Here is a 25,834-nt window from a genome sequence, read left to right on the forward strand (position 1 = left end):
TAGCCCTATGCCTTTGGGATAAAATCTAAACCCCATAACATGGCTTGTAAGCAGTGGGGCCCATCTTCGCTTTCCCGAGATGCTCCCAGTTTACCTGTTGTTCAAATATTAACAATGATTTCTTTTACTCTGAAAAGTGTCCACTTTTCAACCTCACTGACACAGTTACCTACTGCCAAGGTATTGTGAGAATTTTGATGATCTTTATATTAGATTCACGTAAAACTGTTCACAATGCTCTTTTTTTGTTTGTCTTATAGCCTCCAAAAGTATGTCCGGGAACAGATTCTATTAGCAGTAGCAGTAATTGTAAAACGAGGATCATTAGATAAGTCAATTGACTGCAAAAGCATCTTTCATGAAGTCAGCCAGTTAATAAGTAGTGGCAATCCCACTGTGGTAAGTGTGCCATTAAATTGATCAACCCTTGACATCTCTGTTTTGTATTCCCCAGGTATCATTATGGCTTAGCACTGGATGTCTGTATAAAAGAAATATTATACACTTTAAGACATCAAAGCATTTCTGCTTGCTTACATTTCCTTCTCATCCATTTCTGTATGTGTATATTTATAGCATGTTTTGCTGCTTTATTTGAACCACTTTTCATGTTGCCATAATATTCATAATCATTGCAATACTGTAAAATATTACAAACTGATACATCATAATTTTAACCATTGCTGTTGAGCATTTGTATACATTTTTAATAACTCATTGATAACTACTCATTATAATTAACAGAGATATTTGGAGAAAACCAAGTATCTGGCATAACAAAAAGTATTGGCTGTTGCTATACTCATCAGGTGAGGTATATGATTTCCAGATATTGATGTCAACAGAAGGAATGTGACAACCTTTGTGACTGAGTTACTTTGAGACGTCTGTTTTTCCCCATTTCAATCTCCTGTCTACCTTTCGAGAATGAAAGTTGTAGGTGGAGAATGTCTGGTTGTAGTAACTCAGAGGCACATGAAATTGGAGTTGGTGTTAATGATCAGCTATGATTCTTGGTGATTCATACTGTTGACTTTTATTAGATGAGTGACATTTAACTCATGTAGAACAGGGCAAACCAGGCTCTTTACAGTCTCAAGGCTTGAATGAATAGGTATTGAGATTCTTTTAATCATTTGAAAGCTATTTATGTGAAGCTCTCCAGCATGTACTGTGTCACTGAACCATCTCCCCAATCCTGAATAATCATGAATTAAAGGTTTTTTTCCTCCTTCCCTCCTCCTCCTCCTCAGCTCTTGCTTATAGTGGGGCAGGGGACCGGACCTGAGGCTTTAAAAGAGCCTCAGGCATGAAAAAATTTTCAAATAGCCATATGTTATCTCTCCTGCCCCTCTGAATAGTCATTAAAAAATGTAATTAGAAAAAATAAGGCTTATTGTACAGCCAAAAATTTTATTAGCTTCAGGAAAAAAATAGGAAACTAATTGGCCTCTACAAGGTTGGCTTTTTAAAAAATATTTATTTATTTATTTATTTATTTTTATTTTCTCTTTTGTTGTCCTTATTGTTTTTCGTTGTTGTTGTAGTTATTATTGTTATTGATGTTGTCGTTGTTAGATAGGACAGAGAGAAATGGAGAGAGGAGGGGAAGACAGAGAGAGGCAGAGAAAGATAGACACCTGCAGACCTGCTTCACCGCCTGTGAAGCGACTCCCCTGCAGGTGGGGAGCCGGGGGCTCGAACCGGGATCCTTATGCCGACCTTGTGCTTTGCGCCACCTGCGCTTAACCCGCTGCGCTACCGCCCGACTCCCCAAGGTTGGCTTTTAAAGCAAATTACTTTGATTATATGCAGAAGCATCTGGATCTTTCCAGGCTAAAAGAAGTTGGGAAATCTGGCTAGAGTAAAATCGTTGAGTATTTTTCTTTAACCTGCAGATGTAGTGTCTTAGTTTTGTTCAAAACAAACAAAACACCAATCAGATCCCTCAGAACTTCAAATCTCCATTTTTGCTGAAAAATATTTGAATTACTCTTAGTAGTGAGAGAGGAATAATTCATGAGGACTGTGACCAGATATTTTTAATTAAAGCTGAAGTTGCAGGTAATTAGCCTTAAAAGTCAATACATATGAAATTTAAAAAAGAAAGAAAGAAAACTAAATTTATACACTTGTTTTCTCTTAAGACTACAAAATTAAACGAGGGATCAAGGATATTAATAGTTTCAAGTAACATTTCCTAAATTCTGTTCTGGTCAGCCAGTGCTCATGATGTAAGAAACATGAACAGTCTAGTGTGCTCGAACAACTCCAGTGGGGCCAGGAAACTGCATATCAGGCTTTCTTTACTCCTCCTTTTTTCTTAAATAAGTTTAAAAAGTTTATCTCGGTGTTTTGAGAGTGCGTATCTAATTCTGGACTATGAGATGCTCTCAGAAGTTTAAGAATAGCTTGTATTATTCTTATTTACTTAAGTATAAAGCTGACTATGGCCCTATTTCCAAAACTTCATCTCTTTCATTGTTTTGCTCCACTGATAGTGCTTTAGAGGTATATTCTTCTCTACACATATAAAATTAATTTTATCTATTAAGTTACAGCCTCAGAAGAGCAATAAGTTGGACAAGTTTGCTCATTAAGTGTGGTTTGATATATTTTCTCTTTCCTTGGGAATAGAAAGAAGTGAAATTTCTTTTTTTTTAATTTCTAACATATCTTTTTTTAGAAGTGAAATTTCATATAGGAACAGCACCCAGGGTGAGAAGTGTGTGTGTGTGTGTGTGTGTGTGTGTGTGTGTGTGTGTTGGTGGTGGTGGTAATGAGGAAAATCTGGCAAAATCCAGTTAAATTTAAATGCAAATTTTCTAGCTTTCTATTTTTTTGTTTTGTTTGTTATTGCCACTGTGGTTATTGCTGGGGCCTATACTACAAATTCATTGCTCCCAGTGGCCTGCCTTTCTTTCCCTCTCTGTCCCTCCCCCCATTCCTTCCTTCTTTTTTCTTTCTCTCTTTCTACCACTCTGTTTCTGTCTCTCTAAGAGAAAGAAATTGAGAGGGAAGTGGAAGATAAGGAGAAATAAAGTGAGAGACACCTGCAACACTGCTTCACCTCTTGTGAAGCTGACCCCCACCCCTCCCCCCGCCACCATTGGAGATGGGGGCTTGAACTCAGGCCCTCTACCTCATGCAGTACTGCCCAACCCCAGGGTGTTCTTTGTGTTGTTAGTCTTTTTTGAGAAATAACTTATATGTATTGTAATGTCCACTTAAGTTGAATACTTTGGGAGCTAGGAAAAAGTTCACCCAGTCGAGTGTGCACTGTACCAAGCACAAAGCCTCATGTTCAGGCACCAGCACCACAAGGAAAGCACCACACACCAGGGCCGGCTCCACAAATGGTGGGGCAATGCTGCTATGCCTGTCTCCCTCCCTCCCTCTAACTGTAGTGAAATAAAATAATAAAATAAAACAGCTAATGCCACATGTAACCAGTGATGGTCATATTGGGCAGTGTACTTCTAGAAACTTAATAATCCATAGTTCAAATTTATGTGCTGTTTACTTAATTTTAGCTTTGTGCATCTTAGTTGTTTTTCACAAATCTTTAGTGACAGTTTGACTAGTTTTTTATAAGTTCATGTCTTTTAGTATTTTGTATCTCACATGTAAGCAAAATCATTCTACAGTTGTCTTTCTGTCAAGCAGTACTTAAGTATTAAACATCAAAAGAAAGTATATATGCTCATTTATGGGTAAAAGCTAATTGTTTTGTGTATTTCAAAAACATGTAGATAACCAACAGAGAAGCTTCCCTTTATTTTAAAAGTATCTTACAGTGTACTAGGGAAAAGTGAAGCTGTACCCTGTGACAACAGTAGTCCTGTAGGTCAACATTAAGAGATAAATAAATAAAAGCACTTCTTTTTTTTAATATAAAATGGAAATATTGACAAGACCATAGGGTAAGGGGGGTACATTTCTACACAGTGCCCACCCCCAGAGCTCCATATCCAATGCCACCCCCTGGTAGCTCCCCTATTCTTTATCCCTCTGGGAGTAGGTACCCAGTGTCATTGTGGGGTACAGAAGGTGGAAGTTCTGGCTTCTGGAATTGCTTCTCTGCTGAACATGGGCATTGGCAGGTGGATCCATACTCCCAGCCTGTTTCTCTCTTTCCCTAGCAGGGCAGGAATCTGGGGAGGTGGGGCTCCAGGACACATGGTAGGGTCATCTGCTCAGGGAAGTCGGTTTGACATCATGGTAGCATCTGGAACCTGGTGACTGGAAAAGAGTTAAGATATGAAGCAGAACAAATTTTTGACAAATCATGAACCTAAAGGCAAGAATATTGCAGATGAAGATTTGGGGGTCTCCATTTTGGAAAAAGCTAGTAGGTGAATTTTAGGTATATTCCAGATGGCAGTTTTTGCCTGAGCCTGACATCTAATATGCAGGCAGACCCAGGTAATTGTCATGGAAGATGGTGTCATAGTTGGAAAAAGAACCAGAAAGCTGGATCAGGGAAGAGACTAGCTCTCCAAAAGCACTTTTTCTGCAGTTAAAAAAAAAAGTATCTTATAACCTTGCTTCTCTAAACTGAGTGAAATGGGAAAATACTGCTCACTTTACCTCAGTTTGCAGTACTGTCAAATTTTCTTTTTTAATCTCAGAGAGGTATACATGGGGACTTTATTTCCTAAGAGGATAGCCATATGTGTGTATGTATCAGGCTGCTGGAAAAGTCTTGATGTATTTTTTCTGTTTTTCTATGTAGCAGCACAATTTAATTACCAGAACACTGCTCAACTCTGATTTATGGTGCTGGGGATTGAACCTGCAACTCTGGAGCTTCAGGCACGAAGGACTTTCGCATAGCCACTATGCTATCTCCCTGCCCTGTATTTATTTACATATTGACTTAATTTCTACCAGAAAACCATTCAACTCTGGCTATTGGTCATGCTGGGTAATGAACCATAGACCTCTTGCTAGTGCCACACTATATAGTGCCACAGCCCCAAATATTGATTGATTGACCTACTGGGTCAAGCCTGAGGCCCCAGGCATGTAAATCTTGTGCTCAACTCTTGAGCTATTTCCTTGTCCCAGGAAACAAGCTCTTTTTCTTACTTCCAAACATTTAAGCAAATTTTTAATCTATTTCCCGTTTGTTTGATTTCTTTTGAAAGAGATGGGCATCAGTCACTCTGAAAGCTGCTTAATTTAGCATTTAAGCCCCCTTTCTTCCTCTTTGCAGGCCAGGGAGAAGTGGGTGGGAAATTCCCCTGGATGCGATAGCCTACTTAATCTCTCTTATCACAAATCTCATTGATGTTTGCTTAGAGGAGCAGCTGGAAGTCTGCTTTATGTATGGCAACCTTTCATAAAGTTTATTCTTGGTAATAACGCTCCTGGGGCAAGAGCCAGGCTATTATAAGAGACAATCCTCTCTCTGAACAAGAGTATTTGATTTTGTCAGCTGGAGTTAGTGTTTGAGTATCTTGTGCTTGTGACAGTAAGCTGGTGAGTAAGGCAAGCTCTCTCTGAAGGGTCCTTTTTTCACTGTTGTGAAACTAATGACTTCTTCTAGAAATGAGAGTGCTGCTCTGAGACTTTTAATATGACAACAACCTCTGCTTACTGTTGCTAGCCAATAAATTAACTTGTGAGTTTTCAGTACTTGCATGAAAGAAGACATGTATGCTTCTGATTACCTTGAAACCTTGTTGCATCTCTTTTCTGATATTTTTGTGTGCCTCTCTTGAGAGGCCAGAGTATTAAGCATGTGGGTGTTGGGTTCACACTTGTGATCTTATCCATTGCAAGTCCTGTGCTCTTACTGCACTTCTTTTACTTGTATACACACACAACACACACACACACACACACACACACACACACACACACACACACACACACACACACACACTTTGAGCTTTCTCTTTGCACTTTATTGACAGCTGAAAATTAGGGAACACAGCTTGTATTTACCTTCCATCTTACGTTAAAAGAGTTTTGGGTCAAAGAAGTAAACTAGTTAGTGTAAGTAACATTGATGTTTTAGTTAGTAATTTACCATATGATTTTAATTTGGTAGAATATAGAGATGCCAGTAAGAAGCACCATCTCTAACAAAAAAGCCCAAGTAGGGAGCTGTCTTTTTATGATGATGCTACTTTCCCATGTCTTAATCCACTGCATGTGCACAGTACTTTGGCATGCTTTATCTAATTCAGACTTTTAGACAGTTGCATCAGTGGGCAGGCTGGAGGCAGTAATCCTTTCTAAGAGGTGAGAGAATTTAGACCAAGACAGATAAAGTGGTTTGCCCGCAGCTACTTAGGGTTGCAAATCTTGGACTGTTACACCCAGGTTTTCTAACTCCTACATCTAAACAGTAAGAATCTCTTATTTAGACTCTTGGAAGAAGACTGCAGAGTGTCTTTTCATTTAGAGTTTATCTTGATTGTAGTCTTAATGCATTTCATTATCTGGCTTCTGATTTGTTAAGGCTGAAAATGATCAGTTTCAAACTACTTGTCTGCGCTGGTCAGTTTACTTGCAGTACTGATAGACGCCAGCAGAGGATGATCGAGAGAAACCCTGGGGCAAACATAAATAAAAAAGTACTGGGCGCTGGCACCACTTTGTCACAGGGTGGAAAGTCCATTTTGTCTTAGCATATTCCAAGTATTCACTTTACTACAATTTCATATAACATTTGCCTTGGAAGCAGTTCTTTGGGGAAAAAGATTTACACAAAATAGATAGATTAAAATGTTTACTTGCTACATTTGGAACATTAGTACATGTGAAATTACATTGTGCAGGATATTAGGTAATGTTAACTCTTCTAAGTCTGGACTAAGTTTGCACTGAACTTAGTTCTTACGCTAAGTTTTTACAGCATAGATTTATACTTCTATGATGTGTGATAGTGGTCTAATTAATCCCTGCTGATGGGGACCACATGGTGGCTCGCCTAGTTGAATACACGTCACCATGTGCAAGAACCCAGGTTCAAGCCCTTGCCCTCAGCTGCAGGGGGAAAGCTTCACAAATGGTGAAGCAGTACTGCAATTGTCTTACTATCTTCCCCTCCCCTCTCAATTTCTGTCTCTATCAGATAAGTAAAATGTATTTTTTAATATTTATTTATTCCCTTTTGTTGCCCTTGTTTTATTGTTGTAGTTATTATTGTTGTTATTGGATAGGACAGAGAGAAATAGAGAGAGGAGGGGAAGACAGAGAGGGGGAGAGAAAGACAGACAACTGCAGACCTGCTTCACCACCTGTGAAGCGACTCCCCTGCAGGTGGGGAGCTAGGGGCTCGAACCGGGATCCTTACACAGGTCCTTGCACTTCACGTCACATGCGCTTAACCCGTTGTGCTACCCCCCGACTCCCAGTAAAATATTTTTTAATTAAGTAATCCCTGCTGACTATCAGACAACAATCTCATGGAATACTATTGATTAATCAGTCAAGTTTGATCTAATGTCACTGAAGTTCGTCAGGCTAAATTATCGACAGCATCTTTTGTTTCTGAACCTGGTTAAGTGTCAGACAGTGTTGCTGGTACAGTGATATCCAACCCTGACTGACAAAGGGCAGAGAGGCAGCTCTGGGGTGCTGCCAGCAGAGGGGGAGTGAGGAGGTAGTGCTTAGAGGGCGACCGTGGAGACCTACAGGTCTGAAGCAAGCGGACAGGATCCTTCTCTACAAGGGTAAGAAAGTGAAACTTTGAGATTTCTTGGGAGCAGATTTGATGTTCTACCCCCTCCCCGCTCCCTTCCTCCTCTGTCTTCTTCTCCCTTGGAATTTTCCTTTTGGTTTGTTTCTCTACTTATCTCCATTAAAATGCAACACCTCTACTGAGAAGAGCAACTTTACTACAATGAGATAATAATCAACTGATTAGGGAATGCCTCTTAGACTGGTGATAGGTTTACTTCTTTTGTGAGTAGTGTGATAGGCTTTGTTGGCATGAATAGAAGTTTTTTGCTCGCCTAATGGGTTCCAACCTGTGCTTAATTATTCTTCATTGGGTTCTATTAATTTGACACTCTTAAGCTGTAATGACATAACATAATGATGTATTTTAAGCTTACACATTATAGGCTTCCAAATTAAGGAGAGATTAAACTATTTGGTCTCTTTTCATAAGGAAAATGTACTGGGCTTTTGCTCTTTGAAAGCTGGTGAATTTCAGTAGGTTAGAACCAATATGTTTGATTTCTAGTAATGTTTGCAACCACAGTGCACAATTTATTTCTAAAGTCTTTGGTAAGCTTGAAAAGAATAACTTGCTTTTAAATTTTTCTGCTTTTATTCTGTAAGGATAAGGGTAAGAAAGAATACAAAACCACATATGTGGGTGGTGGATCATGACAGTTGATCTCAGAACTGGAAAGCTGTAAATAAATGTTACTTTAGTAACCTGGATTGGTGAGATGAGGCTTTTTTTTTTTGTCTATAATTTCTCATTTTTCGAAGATGATCATATTTTTGTAAAAAGAAAATATTTAAAAGCACTATACCTCCATTCAGAGAGCTAAGCATATTACAAAACTTTGTTTGGTGTTAATCATCATGCATTTAGAATGTTCTTTTTGACTGAGTTTAATCAATAGTTATAGGAATCTTTCCTTTGTCTGAGCAGTAGTAACCTCAGCAGTGTTCTCATCTTTCATTTCTCTGGCCCCATCACTCAGTTGTTCATATCTTATCTGTAGACATATTCATGTAATCTTAGGAAATGTTTATTTCACATAGCAGTACTTTTAAATAGTTGTGAGTGCTTATTTCAGCCAATCAGAGTTGAAGATTTGAGTCTATAAGGTAAAAGATAAGCCATTTTGTGACTGTAGTTTGTCACTAGAAACCACTCAAATCTTCAGCTCTAATTGCCTGAAGTTAAGCACTCAGCAACTGTTATTTGTGAGGAAAAAGTTTGTGTTTGATGAGGTTTCTGGGTCGGTCCTTTTGAACTTGCTTGCTTTTGTATAGGTTGCGTATGAGTTCTGTTTTCAGTAGTTAGTCTCATATGTGATTCTGAAACAGATTTCCTTTTCTAGTAAGACTTAAGTGCTTAAGTATCTTTATAATGTTTTCATTACTGAGGTATAATTTGAAATGGGTAAGTGAGATGGTAATGCTGAAAAAAAACCCACAAAAACCTAAAATATGGGGTATAAAACTTGTTAGCCCCAGGAATTTCATTGATTTGAGTTTAATACCTATTTTTTTCTACACATAACTAGCTGCATTTAAAAGCTGTTTCCTTAGTAGATCCCAGTGTTACTGAAATACATATATAATGTTATGATGTCTGGCATTTTAATCATCTTGATAGAAAAGGTGGTTTTTTTTTTTTTTAAACTATAGCTTTGCTAACTAAAATGTGAAAGGGTTGTACTTGACCCTTGAAGCTGTCAAAATGAAGTTAATAAATGACAGACTTTCCCCAGGAGATTCTCTATTGCCTGTTTTCACAGACCATGTGTGCAGGGCAGCATAGGCTGGTAAATACTTCTCTTGATGATTTGGACAAGTGTTTTTTATATTCAAACAAATGTCTTGAAGTAAAATTACAGAGTGCATATTTGTGTCTTGAGTCTAAACCTAGAGCTTTCAGAGCTTTCAGGGCCCTTGCCCTCACTCTTGATGGTTGGGGCTATGTTCCCCCAAGCCTCTGGGGAATGTGTATCTCTTCTCTGTTGTTGGAGCTTGCTGGTATAGAACAGTCACAGGACTGTTGAAGTATCAGTTGCACAGACATGCTTCTTTTAGTTGAAATTAAGAGGCAAAGTGGAATTTGATTCTTTTATGCTTTTTTAAAGAAAAGTCTCAGGCACACACAAAAGTAGACAAATAGCTTATTGGTCACTTATGTAATCTTCATTAAGCTTCAACAAATAACAACTCATGCCCGTCTCTAGGGACTTAATTTTATGAATATTTGCTAAGATTTGCCAACGTGAGCATCTGTAAGGTCAAGGTACTGACATCAGAAGCATTTCTGAACAAAGATGTTGCAGTTGGTGGGTGGGTAGACTGTTCAGCTGTTGCATAAGCTTGCATAAATAGTACCATCTTGACTTTAATCTTTCCTGTTGTTCCGAGATAGTGTGCATATTTCTTTTTAACTCCTGGAAACTCTCCAAAATAATTTCTAGCCTCTCCATCCATGACACCTTGACCCTTGAGAGTCTGTGAGAGGTGAAGTCTGTTGGGTAGAACTGTCGGGAGATCAATCCTGGATTTTCAGTTAAACTCTTTTAAGTACTTATTAATATTTTGGAACCTATAAAATTCATTTTCATCTGTTTGGACATCAGAACATAAAGCTAGTCAGACCCAAGTTCAAAGCGTTCAAATCTTCTTTCAAGTATAAAATGAGGATACAGATTGCTGTGTGAATTGAGCTGTTCATACTGTTTTTTCATATCTGATATATTTGTTAATGTAAGTGTAGGAACATTGACTGTCTTTTAAAAAAATCATCTGTATTTTGGTCCATACTCCCAGAGAGATAAGAAATGGGGAGCTTCCAGTGGAGGGGATGGGACATGGAACTCTGGTGGTGAGAACTGTGTGGAATTGTACCCGTTATCTTACAATCTTGTTAATCATTATTAAATCACTAACAAAAATTTATTAAAAATTGTCTGTACTGGGAATTGGGCAGTAGCGCAGCGGGTTAAGCGCAGGTGGTGCAAAGCTGAAGGACTGGCATAAGGATCCCGGTTCGAGACTCCTGCTCCCCACCTGCAGGGGAGTCGTTTCACAAGCGGTGAAGCAGGTCTGCAGGTGTCTGTCTTTCTTTCCCCTCTCTCTGTCTTCCCCTCTTCTCTCCATTTCTCTCCATCCTATCCAACAATAATAATTGTAACAGTAAAACAACAAGGGCAACAAAGTAAATAAATATTTAAAAATTATCTGTACTGTGAGGATTGTGTAGAAGTGTATTCTGAGTCTTAGGTGGAATCGTATAACTGAAGTTGAGAGAGTGTTAATGCTTACCAGGCTTACTGAGTCTTTATTGTGCCATCTAATTTTCTGACTGGTATTTGTAAGATCTGAAGATTGAATAAGCATAAATCTAGGGAGAGAAAAAGTTGCATTTACCAATAGTGTATTGAAATGAAGCATTCGACAGATAATGCCTCCGTTTTTTGTTTTTTAAATCAATTACAGCAAACTCTGGCCTGTTCTATTCTAACTGCATTGCTGAGTGAATTTTCAAGTTCAAGTAAAACTAGTAATATTGGATTGAGTATGGAGTTCCATGGCAACTGCAAAAGAATTTTTCAGGTATTGCTATTTTTCTTTTTTAAGTCTTAATTATTAAGTCTTTACTTTGGAATGGGAATTATTTCTCATGTAGTTAAATGACAACCTGTATTTTGCAGATTTGTGTTGTGGTTTTATTGGGTAGAATAAAGCCACCTATTTGGTAAACATATTTAGCAATTTAAAATTGCTTGTTAAAGTCTAGTTTTTAAGTAGAACAAAGGCAATACTAATATAAAAAAAGCCATAGTTTGTTTCATTCTTAATGTGTTTAGTTTTAACTAATCCAATTGGTGGGGCAACTATAAAAGCCCAGAGTTTGTTTCTTTGATGTGTTTAAATATAACTAATTCCATAGGTGGGACCTCTGCTTGCCTCATAAATAGGCCTGGCACAGTGCCAGGGAGCACCATGTATTTACCAACGTCATTGCAGATGGTGTGGGTTCTTTGTCTCACATGTATTGTTTGGCTCAAAGAAAAGTTATGTGAAGCCCCTGGCTTTAGACCTCTAGGTGGAGAGGCGCTTCTCAGCAGAGCTGTATGAACAGCACAGGACATGTTCTTTTTTTTTTTTTTTTTTTTTTGCCTCCAGGATTATCATTGGGGTTTGGTACCTGCACTGCAAGTCCACTGTTCTGTTGACCATTTTTTTCCATTTTTTTTTTTTTTTATTGGGTAGACAGAGAAGTTGAGAGAGGAACGGGGAGATAGGGAGGGAGAAAGAAAGGTAGACACCTGCAGGCCTGCTTCACTGCTTGTGAATCAACTTTCCTGCAGGTGGGGAGCTGGGTGTTCAACCAGGATCCTTGCGCAGGTCCTTGCCCTTTATACTATGTGCGCTTAATCCGGTGCACCACTGCCTGACCCCCCCCACAAGACTTATCTTTAAAGCACTGTCACCTGCAAGCAAACTGGGATGTAAATTACGAGCAGATGTAAACATGGAAACTGTTCTTAAAGAAATAGCGTTTTGGGGACCAGGTGGTGGTGCACCCGGTTAAGTTCTCACATTAACAGTGCACAAGGGCCTAGATTCAAGCCACTGGTCCCCACCTGTAGGGGGGAAGCTTCACGAGTGGTGAAGCAGAGCTACAGGTGTCTCTCTGTTTCTTTCCTTCTCTGTCTCTCCCCTCCTCAGTTTCTGGCTGTCTCTATCCAAAAGGAAGTAGTGTTTTCTATTGGTAGTGTTAATGGTTATGATTTCCTTTTGTGCTCTGGTTGGGCAAAGTGGGGAGTTCATTCAGAGTAGGTTTTGGTTACAGAAATGCTCATGACTTATTCACTCCAGGAAGAAGACCTCCGTCAGATCTTCATGTTAACTGTGGAGGTTCTGCAGGAGTTCAGCAGGCGGGAAAACCTCAATGCCCAGATGTCCTCCGTATTTCAGCGTTACCTTGCACTTGCCAATCAAGTCTTGAGCTGGAACTTTCTTCCTCCAAATTATATCCTTTTAACAACTGAGTCATTTGTAGCAATTTTTATAGGCGATGTAATTATTGCTGCAAATATTTTATATGTGTAGGTTTGTAAAATGTGGTGTTAAAAGAAAATGTCATGGAAACGGAATTTCCTTTGTTTATTTATTATACTATTGAGACCTTGTGCATGTATGGTTTCACTGCCTCCAGGCCAACTTTTTTTTTTTTTATACCAGTGAGGGTGCAGGGGGAGGGGCCTTTACAGCATCAGAGCTTCCTCTGGTGTTGGAGACGCCCCAGTAGTGAACCCAGGTTGTGCACGACTAGGAATGTGCCCCAGCAGATGAGCTGCCTCCTCATTCCAAAATCTCTTTTTATTTTATAGTATCAGAATGCAGTGGCCTACTGGGAGATTTAACTTTCATTTGGAACCTTGTAGTAGAGCTGAATCAGTTGGAAGCTTTTGGTTACAGTAGAGTCATCGCTTACTTAGAAACAGCAATACTCCGTGGGAAGGCAGAGGAGACATGTGGGAGAACATTGCCATTACAACACAGAATTATTTTTCTCCTTGTAAAATGTGATTACCTGGGGTTTTTGAATGGACTTTCTTTGAGATTAGTTTGGAGTTATTTGATTTGATCTTTGTGGATGATTGTGTTGACCAAGTGTAAATAATTAGGTTGTAATATGGTTATTATTTGAAGACCATTTTTGATGTCAAATCATAAAAAATTTATTTCTAGCAAATTTGTACTAGTACAAAGTAAGTATAAGTATACTCCACTGTACAGATGTCTTCTTATGAGCTATTAAGGTAGAGGAATTTGGATTATAAAAGCAGCTTCTTAAAGTCTATGGTCTATTGCCTGTTTGTAGATTGAAGCAATAATACACAGTGACTGTTGATTTGTATGACCGCTGACTCATACAGATCTATGTTCAAATCTCTGATTAACTGAGGCAAATCACTTAACTTCTGAGTCTCGGTTTTTCTTTGTGTATAAAATTGAGATATGGATTATTGAGTGAATTAACTGAAATAACACATTTTAAAGTCGTAGTTAACTGTGTGTGTGTGTGTGTGTGTGTGTGTGTGTGTGTGTGTGTGTGTTACCACCAGGGCTAGAACTGGGGCTCAATGCCTGCATGATTGGCCATTACTTTTCCTTTTTTCTTTTCTTTTTTTAAATTTACTTTTATTTTTTAGTCTTTTTTTAATTAAATTTTTTTATTATTATTGGATAGAAACAGAAATTGAGAGGGCTGGGGGAGTTAGAGAGGGAAAGAGACAGAGAAATAACCTGTAGCCCTGCTTAACCACTTGTGAAGATTTCCCTCTGTAGGTAGGGACCAGGGGTTTGAACCCAGGTCCATGCACACTGTAATGTATGTGATTAACCAGGTGTGCTACCGCCTGGCCCTTCTTTCTTTTCTTAGAGAGACAGACAGATAACAGCCTCCAGTACTGCTCTACCACTCGTGAAGGTCCACCTTCTGTATGTAGGGATCAGAAACTTGAACCTGAGTCCTTGTTCATAGCAGTGTGTGTGCTCTACCTGGTAAGCCACCCCACACTTTTTATTCAGCTCTTAATAGTCTCCTTAAGGAAGTTTAGCAGCTATTTATCTCTCTTTTCCTCTTTACAGGATAGGAAATTTATAGAAAAATTAGCCCATTCTAGATGTCTTTGGGATGTGTGTGTGTTGGGGTATGATGGGCATATTTACTTAGGAAAGAGATAGGGAGTTGGGCAGTAGCACAGCGGGTTAAGCACACATGGTGCAAAGTTCAAGGACCTGCGTAAGGATCCCGGTTCGAGCCCCCAGCTCCCTACCTGCGGGGGCGTCGCTTCACAAGCAGTGAAGCAGTTCTGCAGGTGTCTGTCTTTCTCTCCCCCTGTCTTCCCCCTCCTCTCTCCATTTCTCTCTGTCCTATCCAACAACGATGACATCAATAACAACAATAATAACTACAACAATAAAACAAGGGAAACAAAAGAAACTAAATAAATAAATATTAAAAATAAAGAGATAATAAACACACAGAAAGTAGATATTTAGCCATATTGATGATTTTGGGGTCATTGTTATTCAAGTAGTATGTTATAAAAATAATAGTCAAATACAAAGAAACTAGCTAATTATCTGTATCTTGTGAAATTGTGGGGCATTGAGGGGCCAGAGTTGGATATGACTTTTTCTTGTAAGTCAGGCTAATTCATATAAAAGAAAATAATTAAAATGATGTGTAGGATAGTGAGTGAGTCTCTGGCTAAGGCTTGAGTTCTCTGCTTTCCTTTCCTAAAGGGAGTGAAGCTTCTGCTTCACATGCCAAGTGGTAAAGTTACCCACTTTCTCCTTTTTCTCTATAGTCTCTTTTTCCTAATAATTTCATACTTGTAACATATTCTTTTTTGTGTATGTTTAAGAATCACATTAAAAACTACCCCTCTGGAGTGCAATGAGGGAGGAGGCGCACTGGGCTAAGCACATGTGATAAAAGTATAAGGGCCCCCTCAAGGATCCCAATTTAAGTCTCCAGCTCCCCACCTGTGGGGGGAGAGTCATTTCACAAGTGGTGAAGTAGGTCCGCAGGTGTCTTTCTTTCTCCCTATCTCCCCATCTCCTCTCAGTTTCTCTGTTCTATCAAAAATAAATAAATAAAAATGGCCACAGAAGCAGTGGATTTGTAGTGCATGCACCAAGCCCCAGCAATAATCCTGGAGGAAAAAAAAAAAGACCTCTGGGACTTGATCAGTGGTGCACTGGATTAAGCGCACATAGTACAAAGCACAAAGGACCCGCTCAAGGATCCCATTTCGAAACCCAGGCTTCCCACCTGCAAAGGGTCGCTTCACAAGCAGTGAAGCAGGTCTTTTTCTCCCCTCTCTCTAATTCCCTCTCCTTTCATTTTCTCTCTGTCCTATCCAATAAAAGCATGGAGAAAATGGCCTCCAGGAGTAGTGGATTTGAAGTGCTGGCACAGCCCTAGCGAAAATCCTGGAGGAAAAAAAAAATACCCCTCTAATTTTACAATGTAACAATGTAATTTTTTGCTTCTGTTTTTGTTAGTTTTATGAAAAGATTTGCAAAACTTTGAAACAGATTTAATAAGTAACAGGCCATATGGAGCTATCAAAACATTAATTATATATGTAGGGAAAATCAAAGAAAATTACACTGCATATATTGCAGCCAATTTTAACTTCTGTTTCAAAAGAAAATGCATTTGACTGAAGAGTGACTGTTTTGCTAAGAGAAATCGTGCCCTGGGAGTTTGGAAACAAAGTTTGTCTAAATATGCACATACATAAAATATTTTTGTGGAGTATTTAGATAAAGTTGAGGAAAATCTGTCATCTGAAAATGATAAGCACTACTATAACATTGCCAAATGAAATAATTCTTTGTGGAAAGATAAGTAGATCTGAGTCTCGACTTAGGAGAACTACTTCAAAATTGCTCGCTCCTTCCTTCCTTCCTCCCTCCCTCCCTCTCTCTCTCTCTCTCTCTCTCTCCCTTTCTTTCTTTCTTTCTTTCTTTCTTTCTTTCTTTCTTTCTTTCTTTCTTTCTTTCTTTCTTTCTTTCTTTCTTTCTTTCTTTCTTCTTTTGGCTAAGAGAGAGTGACTGAAAGAGATCACAGCACCAAAGCTTCCTTCAGTGCAGTGGGGCCCAGGATAGAAGCTAGGCTGTTCACATGGCAAGGCAGGCAAGTGTGTTTAGTGTTGTAAGAAACCAGTCAGCCATCTTCCATGGTGGCTGTTGGTATGCTTCTAAATCCTGCTTATAAGACCTTCTGTTTTGATCATCACATTAGGTTCACTTGTATTACTTACGATGTATTCTGTTTACATAGCCACTGTTGACTAAAAATCCCCCTGCCTCCGGACATTGGTTTAATCCTCACTGGTTCAGCTTTTCCCTTCTCCCTGCCTCCCTATCCTACGAACTTCCTTGTTCCTGACTCTTCCGCCTCAGGAGGGACGGAGGAGAGAGATGCAGGACAGAATTGTGTTGTGATTAGAAGAGATTAGTTTTTTGAACTACATCCCCACTCGTGAATAAAGATTGAACTGCGTTCTCAGCTCAGCCATGAGTCCCTGGTTGTCTCTGTCTCTTTCCCGCGAAGCTAATCTGGCAGGTGGCCACACCATCTGTGCCCCAACCAGTAGTGGCTGCAGCTCCTCAGCCATGCTGGCACTTGATGTTGTCAGTGTTCCAGAATTTGGCCAATCTAATGGGTGTATAGTGGTGGGTATCCCTCCTTGTTACAATTTACATTTTCCTGAGGACAACACTGTGGTATATTTCTTCAAATGTTTACCTGCCATTTGTAACTCTTCTCTGTCGTGCAGGTCATGTGCTCTACTGACCAGTGAACTGTAGCCCAGATGCCATCTGGCCCCTTTTTATTTATTTTCACCACCAGGGTTATCACTGAGGTTTGGTTGCCCGCATGGCAACTCTGCTGCTCCAGCTGGCCATTTTTTCTTTCTATATTTTGGAGACCCAAGAGAAATAGGAAGGGAAAGGGGTGAGGGGAAGAGGACTTGAGCTACCTGCAACACTGCTCCATCTGCACTTGAAGCTGCCATGCTGCAGGTGGGAAACAAGGCCTTGTGCATGTTACTGTGTGTGCTTTCCTGGGTGAACCTCTGCCCACTTTGGCCCATTTTTAAATTGGGTTGTTTGGTTATTTTTAGCAAGGAGTTTTATGTGTTCTTTATATATTTTGGACAATTGCTTTTCTCAGAAACATCTTTTGCAGATATCTTCCCACTAATCCATTGTCAAGTTTATCTTCTCATCCTGTCAGTGCTCGTACACAGAACACAAGTTTTTAATCTTAATCAAGTTTAACCCATCAACTCTTTTATAGATTGTGCCTTTTGACATTAGGATTAAAACATGGGTCTGGCTTGGTTTGGGTAAAAAGGTCTCTTTTTAACTCAGTCTTTTGGGTAAGACTAATTAGATCATAAAATAGCAATAGGTTACATAAAATTGCTATCATAAAATAGCAATAGGTTGGAGACCCAAGAGAAATAGGAAGGGAAAGGGGTTTTATTTCTGATGGCTTGACTTGGGGAAACATTTAGCTAAGGTTAGTCTCCTTTATTTCAGTGGGTTTTCTTGCTACTTGGACTAAGTGCTGTACACTGAACTCTGGGTCTGTGCTGTGTCACAAAGAGAAGTAGCAGTTTTTGTTAAAAGAATAGACAGCGACACAGGTTAATTGTGTAAGAAGAAAAACTGAAGGTTTCCTTATTTCACCACTTCACACTTAACTTTTTCAGATAGATAGATGGATAGATAGACAGACAGAAAGCACATTTCCCTCAATGAGGTGGGAGCCGGACTCAAACTGTGTCATGCACATGGCAAGACAGCACACTGTGCAAGTTGAGTTGTGTTAGCTCTTTTACTGGACTTTCCTTCACCCACTTCCCATAAAGTAAGTTGAAAAGAGCATGGAAATACAGAGAAATGAAAGCATTTCCTTTGTAAAATGTCCATCATGGTTACAACATCTTCCTGTGTTGTAAAGTAGTGGTCTCAGGGATTGGCAGGCACTGGCAGGATAGTTTACTTGGATGGTGCACTCTTTTGTCATGCACACAACCCAGATTCAAGCCTGAACCCTCCCCCCACTATACTGAGGGCCGTGGAGTAGTTCTCTCTGTCTCTATATCTTTGTCTATCCCTTTTAGTTTGCAGGAAAAAAAGGTTGTCCTGAGTGGTAAAGCCCCTATGATGACTAAAATGGCAGCTAAAATGTCCAATAAAGATAATAAAAAAATTTTTTAAAGTCTAGTTAAATGGGATCGTAGGGGATGTGACTGGGGTGGTGGTGGTGGTGGTTGGGATTTAGGCAGCAGCGAGTTCTTCACTGTTCTATGGTGCATTTGAATTTATCTAAGTGCCACCGATTTCCCAGATGGGGATAGTGCTGAGTTTAGAAGACTGGCCAGTTTTAGCACTTAGGATTTGGATCCAGTGCTAATAGTTAATATGTTCCTCTTTGAAATAAGGATAGACACATCTTTTTCTTTTCTATTTATAATTTCTTTCTCTGTGTGTGTGTGTCTTTTTTTTTTAATCTTCATTTATTTTTTGGATAGACACAGGCAGAAATTGAGAGGAAGGGGGAGATAGGGAGACAGACACTTATATCCCTGCTTCGCCATTTGTGAAGCTTTCCCCCTGCCGGTAGGGATCAGGGGCTTGAACCTGGGTTCTTGAGCACTGTAACATGTGCGCTCAACCAGGTGCGCCACTACCTGGCCCCTGTCTCTTTCTTTATGTTTTCTTGGTCACCATCAGAGCTCCACTGCTCTGGGCCCACATTTTCAGATAGAAATGGGGCGAGGGTGTAGGGAGCTGGAGAGAGGGAAGGGGGAAACACACCACAGCACTGAAACTTTCCCTACAATGCTCACCCCTACTTGAACCTGGATCCTGTAAAAAAAAGACACCCTCTGGGCAGAGGTAGATAGCATAATGGTTATGCTAAGAGATTCACATTCCTGAGGCTCCAAAGACCCAGGTTCAATCCCCTGCACCACCATAAGCCAGAGCTGCGCAGTGCTCTGGTAGGGAAAAAAAAAAAAAGACACCCTCCAAGGTGAGCTGTCTTGTTGACCCAGAAAAATCTTGGTATTGTAACTCCCAATTCTCAAGTTTCCTGAAAACATGAGAATGAAAAGCCAGCTTGGGTGTAAACAACTCTTTAAAAAGACAGCATTACTAGAAGCCTGAAGATAGATGTTATGCCTATATTGTCAATCAAATTTTATTTCATTTGAATATAAATGAATTGTTCTAAAAGAAAACTACCTGTGTTCAGTATTTATTTTAGAAAATAATTAAGGGGGTTGGGCTGTAGCACAGCGGGTTAAGTGCACATGGCTTAAGGATCCCGGTTTGAGTCCCCGGCTCCCCACTTATGGGGGGGGGTCGCTTCACAAGCAGGAAGCAGGTCTGTCTCTCCCCATTTCTGTCTTCCTTTCTCCATTTCTCTTTGTCATAGCCAACAACAACATCAATAACAATAGCTACAACAATGATAAAAACAACAAGGGCAACAAAAAAGGAAAATAAATAAATTTAAAAGAAAAAAGAAAGTGCTTAATTAAAGCCATAGTCCTAGAAATTCTTGGTTTAAAACCTAGGAGGTCATGCAATGGATAAAGCATTGGACTCTGAATCAACAAGGTGCTGGATTCAGTCCCTGGCCTCACAGGTGTTCTGGTTCTTACCTCCATCTCCCTCTCTCTTGCTAATTAATGTTAAGTATATATTTTTAAATTTGATTTTAATTTTGGTAAATTTTAGGTAAATCATAGCTATTTATTAAATAATTAGTATTCTGGGGGATTGATGTTTTTCTAAAATTTGACATGCACATGATACTTGTTCTTATACAGGTGAGAAAATGTGAGCATGCACATGACAAACGTATACATGTGTGCAGATGGTGTGATAAAATTGTACATATGATGAACTCTAATAGTCCTTGGGGTTGAGGGAAACTTTCATCTCTCTCCCTCTCTCTTTTATAGAGACAGAGAAATGGAGGATAAAGGAGAGAGAGAGAGAGAGAGAGAGATACCTGCAGCATTAAGCTTTCCCCCATGCAGATGGGTACCTGGGGCTTGAACCCAGGTCCCATCTTGCATGTTGATGTGTGTCTCTACCAGATGTACCACTGCCCACCCCCTAGCTTTCATCTTTCTTACACTGTGAGCAGCCCTTAAGGTATTTCCCTCTCTAGGACTGCATTTTAGCTGCCACATGGCTTTCCTAATAAGAAAAGTGACAAATGGTCTGCTTGAAATCTATTTTACTGTGCTTATGTGAACATATGTTGTATCTCACCTAATTTAAAAATAAAGTCATGACCCTTTTTGTAATACATTCTGCCATGTTTTCTAGTTGAAACTGACATATATTTTTGCTTTGCAAATTTCAGTGTCTAACAAGTATGCAGTTTATTACTATTTTCATGTCAGATCATAAACTCCTGAGTAATGAAACTAGCTACCATATGCTCAAGCCTCCTCCTTTCCATTTTTTTTCTTGTGGAAAATTTCAAGGTTCCCCCAAAATAGACTATCCAGCCTCAACAGCTATAAGTTGTGAAGCAGAAAATTCCATCTACAGATATTTCCTCTTGTTTCTCAAAAAGATAGAAGTCTTTGTTTTCTGATGTGAAAAAGACCTAGTATTTAGTTAGCCTTTTGTGTTCTAACAGCCTTAGATTAAAATAAGGTGTTTAGTAAGAAGATGAAATCATTTTAGAAATTGTTGACATATTGATCACTCTTTGTAATCCTGGATTGATTTTTTTATTCTTAATTACCTTTATTTATTTATTGTATAGAGGCAGCCAGAAATTGAGAGAAGAGGGGAGATAGATACATACATAGATAGATAGACAGACAGAAAAACAGACCAAGAGACACCTACAGCACTGCTTCACCACTTGTGAAGCTTTCCCCCTGAAGTTGGGGACTTGGGGTTTGAACCTGGATCCTCAAACATTGTGAAATGCACTTCAGCCAGGTGCACCACCACCCAGCCCCACTTGGATTGATTTTTTTCTTTATTCTTTAATGCATGTATTATTTCGAGTTCCTTTTGGCTTTTGAGTCTTTCCCTACACCTCCACAAGGGGGCAGAGAAAGGAGGAGAAAATAGATGAACCTGATTTGAGTTTCCTTTTTTCAGTTAAATGGAGCAGCTGAACATTTTTGGAATAATATTGCAGAGTGACTTTTTCTGAAATGGCTTCTTCTTCTCTGTGCTCTATGTTCTTTAGAACAGAATATCTGGCAGTTTAAAGAGGGTTAATTAGTAATCTTTATTAATATAGTTTCCAAAAGCAGCCTTTAATTTCATCTGTTAATAATTTGGACTTCAGTGAAAACAAAGCATTTCACCTTATATTTATTATATATATTTATTTATAGGATAGAGACTGCCAGAAATTGAGAGGGAAGGGGTGATAGAGAGAGAGAAAGAGACACCTGTAGCCCTGCTTCACCACTTGCAAAGCTTTCTTCCTGCAGGTGGGGACTGAGGGATCGAACCCAGGTCTTTGTACATTGTAATATGTGCACTCAACCAGAAGCGCCACCACCCAGCCCTGTCACATAGTTTTTAACAGACAGGATTTTGTATAACTATTGGTGAAATTTCTGGCTAAGTAATAATGTAATATGGTTTATGCATCGTGGTATCATACCTGAATAACGATAGTATGGACTTACCTGCTACCTTTTAATTCAAGCAACTGTCTTGCTTATTAAAAAAAAAATTCTCAGCACAGCTTCGGAGCTGTGGAACACCTAGCTTGCCTGGTAGAAAGCATGCTTTGCCATGTACGGTGCCTGACTTTGAGCCCCACATGCAGGCACCACAGGTGGCACTGGCAGAACAGAGTGCTGCTGTGACATCTCCCTCTCTAAAAGAAGGATAATGGAAAAGTTGGTCTGGCCGTGGTGGTATTATGTATGTGAGATGTTTGGACTGTATTAACTCAGTTATTGAGTTATGTTTCTAAAGGCCTACAAATATATTGTGGTTGCCTTATGATCTATGTGTGTTCTTTTATTTCCCAATGAAAATTCTTTCAGGAAAAACCATATTTTCCCCAGTAGACTATAAAAGATTAATATTTTGCATATGTGGCTTTAACTGTTAAAGCACACTTGGGGGATGCAAAAAAAACCAATTCTTTTTTGTCATCAGTTTTGCATTAGTGTTTTTCTTCTGTGCTGCCATTATGATCTCTGATTACCAAAGTTGTCGTGTCCCTACATCTTGCCACAGAATTATAATGAAACTGTCCTCTTACATTCCTGTAGCATTCTTTTTTCCCAGCACTTAATGTCTTTTATTCCTTAGCTTCATGCATGAATTATGGAGCATGTGTGAAGAGGCTTAAACTCTTTCCATTCCATTCTTTCTGCTTGGCTCGATATATTTAGGGTATACTTATAACACGTTAGACAAAGTAAGAATGTTATTGTTTTTGACCTTGACTCCAGCTCACTGGGCAGACACTATATAGCCATGTTTGAGTCCTCACAAAATGTGCTGCTGAAGCCAACAGAGTCCTGGCGGGAGACGCTTCTGGACAGCAGAGTTATGGAGCTTTTCTTCACAGTAAGTCGGACTTCTCGTCTCTGGTGGCAGAGGTCGTGCCACTGAGAGGGTCCATGCTTTCCTCTGTTTCTTATGTAAATGGGGCAGCTGGCTTTTTCTCTAAAGCCTATTCTCAGCACAGCTACGGTAATAGCAATTATGTGGAAATATTCTTGCTCATATGTAAAAGAAAAAAGAAAGCCTTATAATAATGAAGGGCTTAATATTCTAGAGCAGAAGTTCTCAAACTGCTTGGTCTCAGGATCCCTTTAAACTTAAAAATTACTGAGACTCACTGAAGAGCTTTTTGTGTGTGTGGTTCTTAGCAATTTAATCTTTGCCACATTAAAAACATTAAAATTGAGAACATAATCTGTTAGCGGTTCATCTAAAAGTAACAACGCTAGATTTGCTTACACTAACATCGGTAATATGTAAGCCACCGATAGCTGCATTTTAAAAACATTAGGAAGTTTCGTGAAAAGAGTGGCACTGTCTCACGTGCTTGCAGATTTCTGATTTCAGGCTTAACTCAAGAGAACCAAACTTTCTTATCTATTTTGACTTCCTGTTGGTTGTAGTATCATGTTTCCTTAGGGGATACTCTGCTGTATATATTTGTGTCAAAAAAAAAATGGAAAAGGCAAATACTGTCAGCAATTATGAAAATAGTTTTGGTTTTTTAGGAAAGGTCTTAGGAAGCTTAAAGGATTCCTCCACCAAACTTTGAGAACTACTGTGCTGATATAGTGCTTTTTCTGTAGCAATGATCAGTCATGATTAATGCATCTGAATAGCAATTTATTTCAACTATAACTTTAAACTTCTTGGTACTTGCTAAATACTAGGAAGTATGCAGAGTGTTCCATGTTTGCCTCCTTTAACAATTATCATTGCTTTAACATTGAGGAAAAATAAATGTGTCCCGTGATTGCTTGGGGGTACTCACTTGTAGTGACAATTTTTTAAAAATAATTATTTATTTTCCCTTTTGTTGCCTTTGTTTTTTTATTGTTGTTGTACTTACTGTTATTATTGATGTCGTCGTTGTTGGATAGGACAGAGAGAAATAGAGGGGGGGAAGATAAGAGAGAGAGGGAGAGAAAGACACCTACAGACCTGCTTCACCGTCTGTGAAGGCACTCCCCTGCAGGTTGGGAGCTGGGGGCTCGAACCAGGATCCTTACTCCCGCCGTTGCGCTTCAAGCCACCTGAGCTTAAGCCGCTGTGCTACCACCTGACTCCCAGTAGTGACAAATTTGTAGAGCAGACAGACAAGTTAGATACAATGCTGGGGCAAGGACCAATAAAGGATGAGGAAAAAAGCTATTTTGCTTAATTCCCATCACTAGTTGCAGTTTTGTTTTGTTTAAAGATACACTCGTTTTTAAAAATATTGAATTGCCTTCTGGTTTTGACTTGACCATTGGGGATACTTGTTACAGGATATAGCTTTTAAAGTATTGACAGTAAAATGAGACATCCAGTAGTTTATGTATAGATGTTTTATGTGGAAATATTCAGATTATATGTTATATTGTATTTTCCTTTTATATTAGAGAAATTATTTGAAAACATGTCAGTATCAGTAGCTGAATGTTAATAGTTCTGTTTCCTGCCACATTGGACGACAACTGATTTGATATGTTCCGTTCTCTGTAGAGTCCCAGTGGCTGAAAGTAGGTCTCATCCAGCAGTGTTTGCAAAGGTGAACGACTTGCTGGCAACACTAGCAACAGCTCCCCCAAATCTGAACAGCTGTCTACATAAAGTAGACAGCTGTTCCTGTCAGCTGTGTACTGCCACATGCAAATAATCTTTCAGTTTGGAAATGAAGCTTTCTTCACGTTGTTATGTTAGCAGTTTGGTGTCTGAGTTCTGTTATTTTCATCTGAGTACTTTGTAAACAGTTTTAATCTGGGTGTACCCAAAAAAAAAAAAAAAACCCAGAGGCTAGTATTTTTTTTCTCCCCTTTCATTTTTAGTTTTTATTGTGGGGGAGATGTTTATGAAACAGTTGTCTTGGGCTCATATCTGGTGCCACCAAACAGCCAGTCATCTCCCTCCACCACAAGACAGTGTCTCCAACCTCTAGTGCTAGATTTTTATTTCATTTTTCTTAAATTTATTTTCAATTTCATAGAGTCATGGCCTCATTCACAGTTTTCCAATGGCAATTTCTCTAAATTTGAATAGATGGATATGAATACTCTGACAAAAATGACAGTTGGCATGGCTGCCATGTTGGCATTGAGAACTTCAGGTGCTGTTCTGCCCCTTGGAAGTTTGCTTTCTAGCCTCTACAGGTCTTAGAAAACCCTCCTTTCTTTGTACAACCACCATGCTATCTCCTAACCTAACCCCCCCCCCTTCTTTCTAACGGTCTTCCTGGTCTTATCTGTGGTCTTCTGCTCATTGCATAATTATGTCAGTGGCCTCACAACACTTTACTCAGGCCGTGCCTGCCACACGAGGGATTTCACCAGCTCTCCATGATGACTCCTCACACTATATTCAGAATGCTCCACATCTCCAGAGCCATCTGATCCAAGTACTTACTGGATGTTTTCATGTGTTTGGCCCATGGACAGACTCAGCATGTTCCAGTAAAAATCCATCCTCTGGCTAATACACTTCTCTACTCCTCCTCTTTGAAACTTGCCTTGCTTTACTTACATTCTTGCTTCCTGAGTGCTCTGCTAGACTTTTCTGTCTCTCATCCCTCTGCTTCTCTCCCTTCTCAGCCAATTAATTCAATTTTAATTTATACATTATGACTCAGGTATGGTAGAACTCTTTCATAAGCTGACTTTGTAACAAGGACAAGATTTCATAAAAAAACATCATTGGTTCATCACATGTTTTATGTGACTCACATTTCAGAGAACATCTGTAAAGTGTAAATATAGATGGGCTTTTTGGATAGTTTATTTATTTATTTATTTTGCCTCCAGGCTCAGTGCCTGCACTAGGAATCCACTGCTCCTGGAGGTCATTTTTTTCTCAT

The 25,834-nt window shown here is 39.3% G+C and overlaps 1 protein-coding gene across 1 annotated transcript in view; it reads left to right on the plus strand.

Moving 5' to 3' along the window:
* Positions 1-25,834, plus strand: part of XPO4 (exportin 4) — a 116,857-nt gene that overhangs the window by 38,605 nt on the left and 52,418 nt on the right. The window contains exons 4-7 of the mRNA XM_007529469.3: positions 261-399; positions 11,161-11,277; positions 12,547-12,700; positions 22,736-22,848. Coding sequence (XP_007529531.2) covers positions 261-399; positions 11,161-11,277; positions 12,547-12,700; positions 22,736-22,848 — 523 coding nt within the window. The remainder of the gene's footprint in view (positions 1-260; positions 400-11,160; positions 11,278-12,546; positions 12,701-22,735; positions 22,849-25,834) is intronic.

This window comes from Erinaceus europaeus, chromosome 7 (assembly GCF_950295315.1).
Source record: "Erinaceus europaeus chromosome 7, mEriEur2.1, whole genome shotgun sequence".
NCBI lineage: Eukaryota > Metazoa > Chordata > Mammalia > Eulipotyphla > Erinaceidae > Erinaceus > Erinaceus europaeus.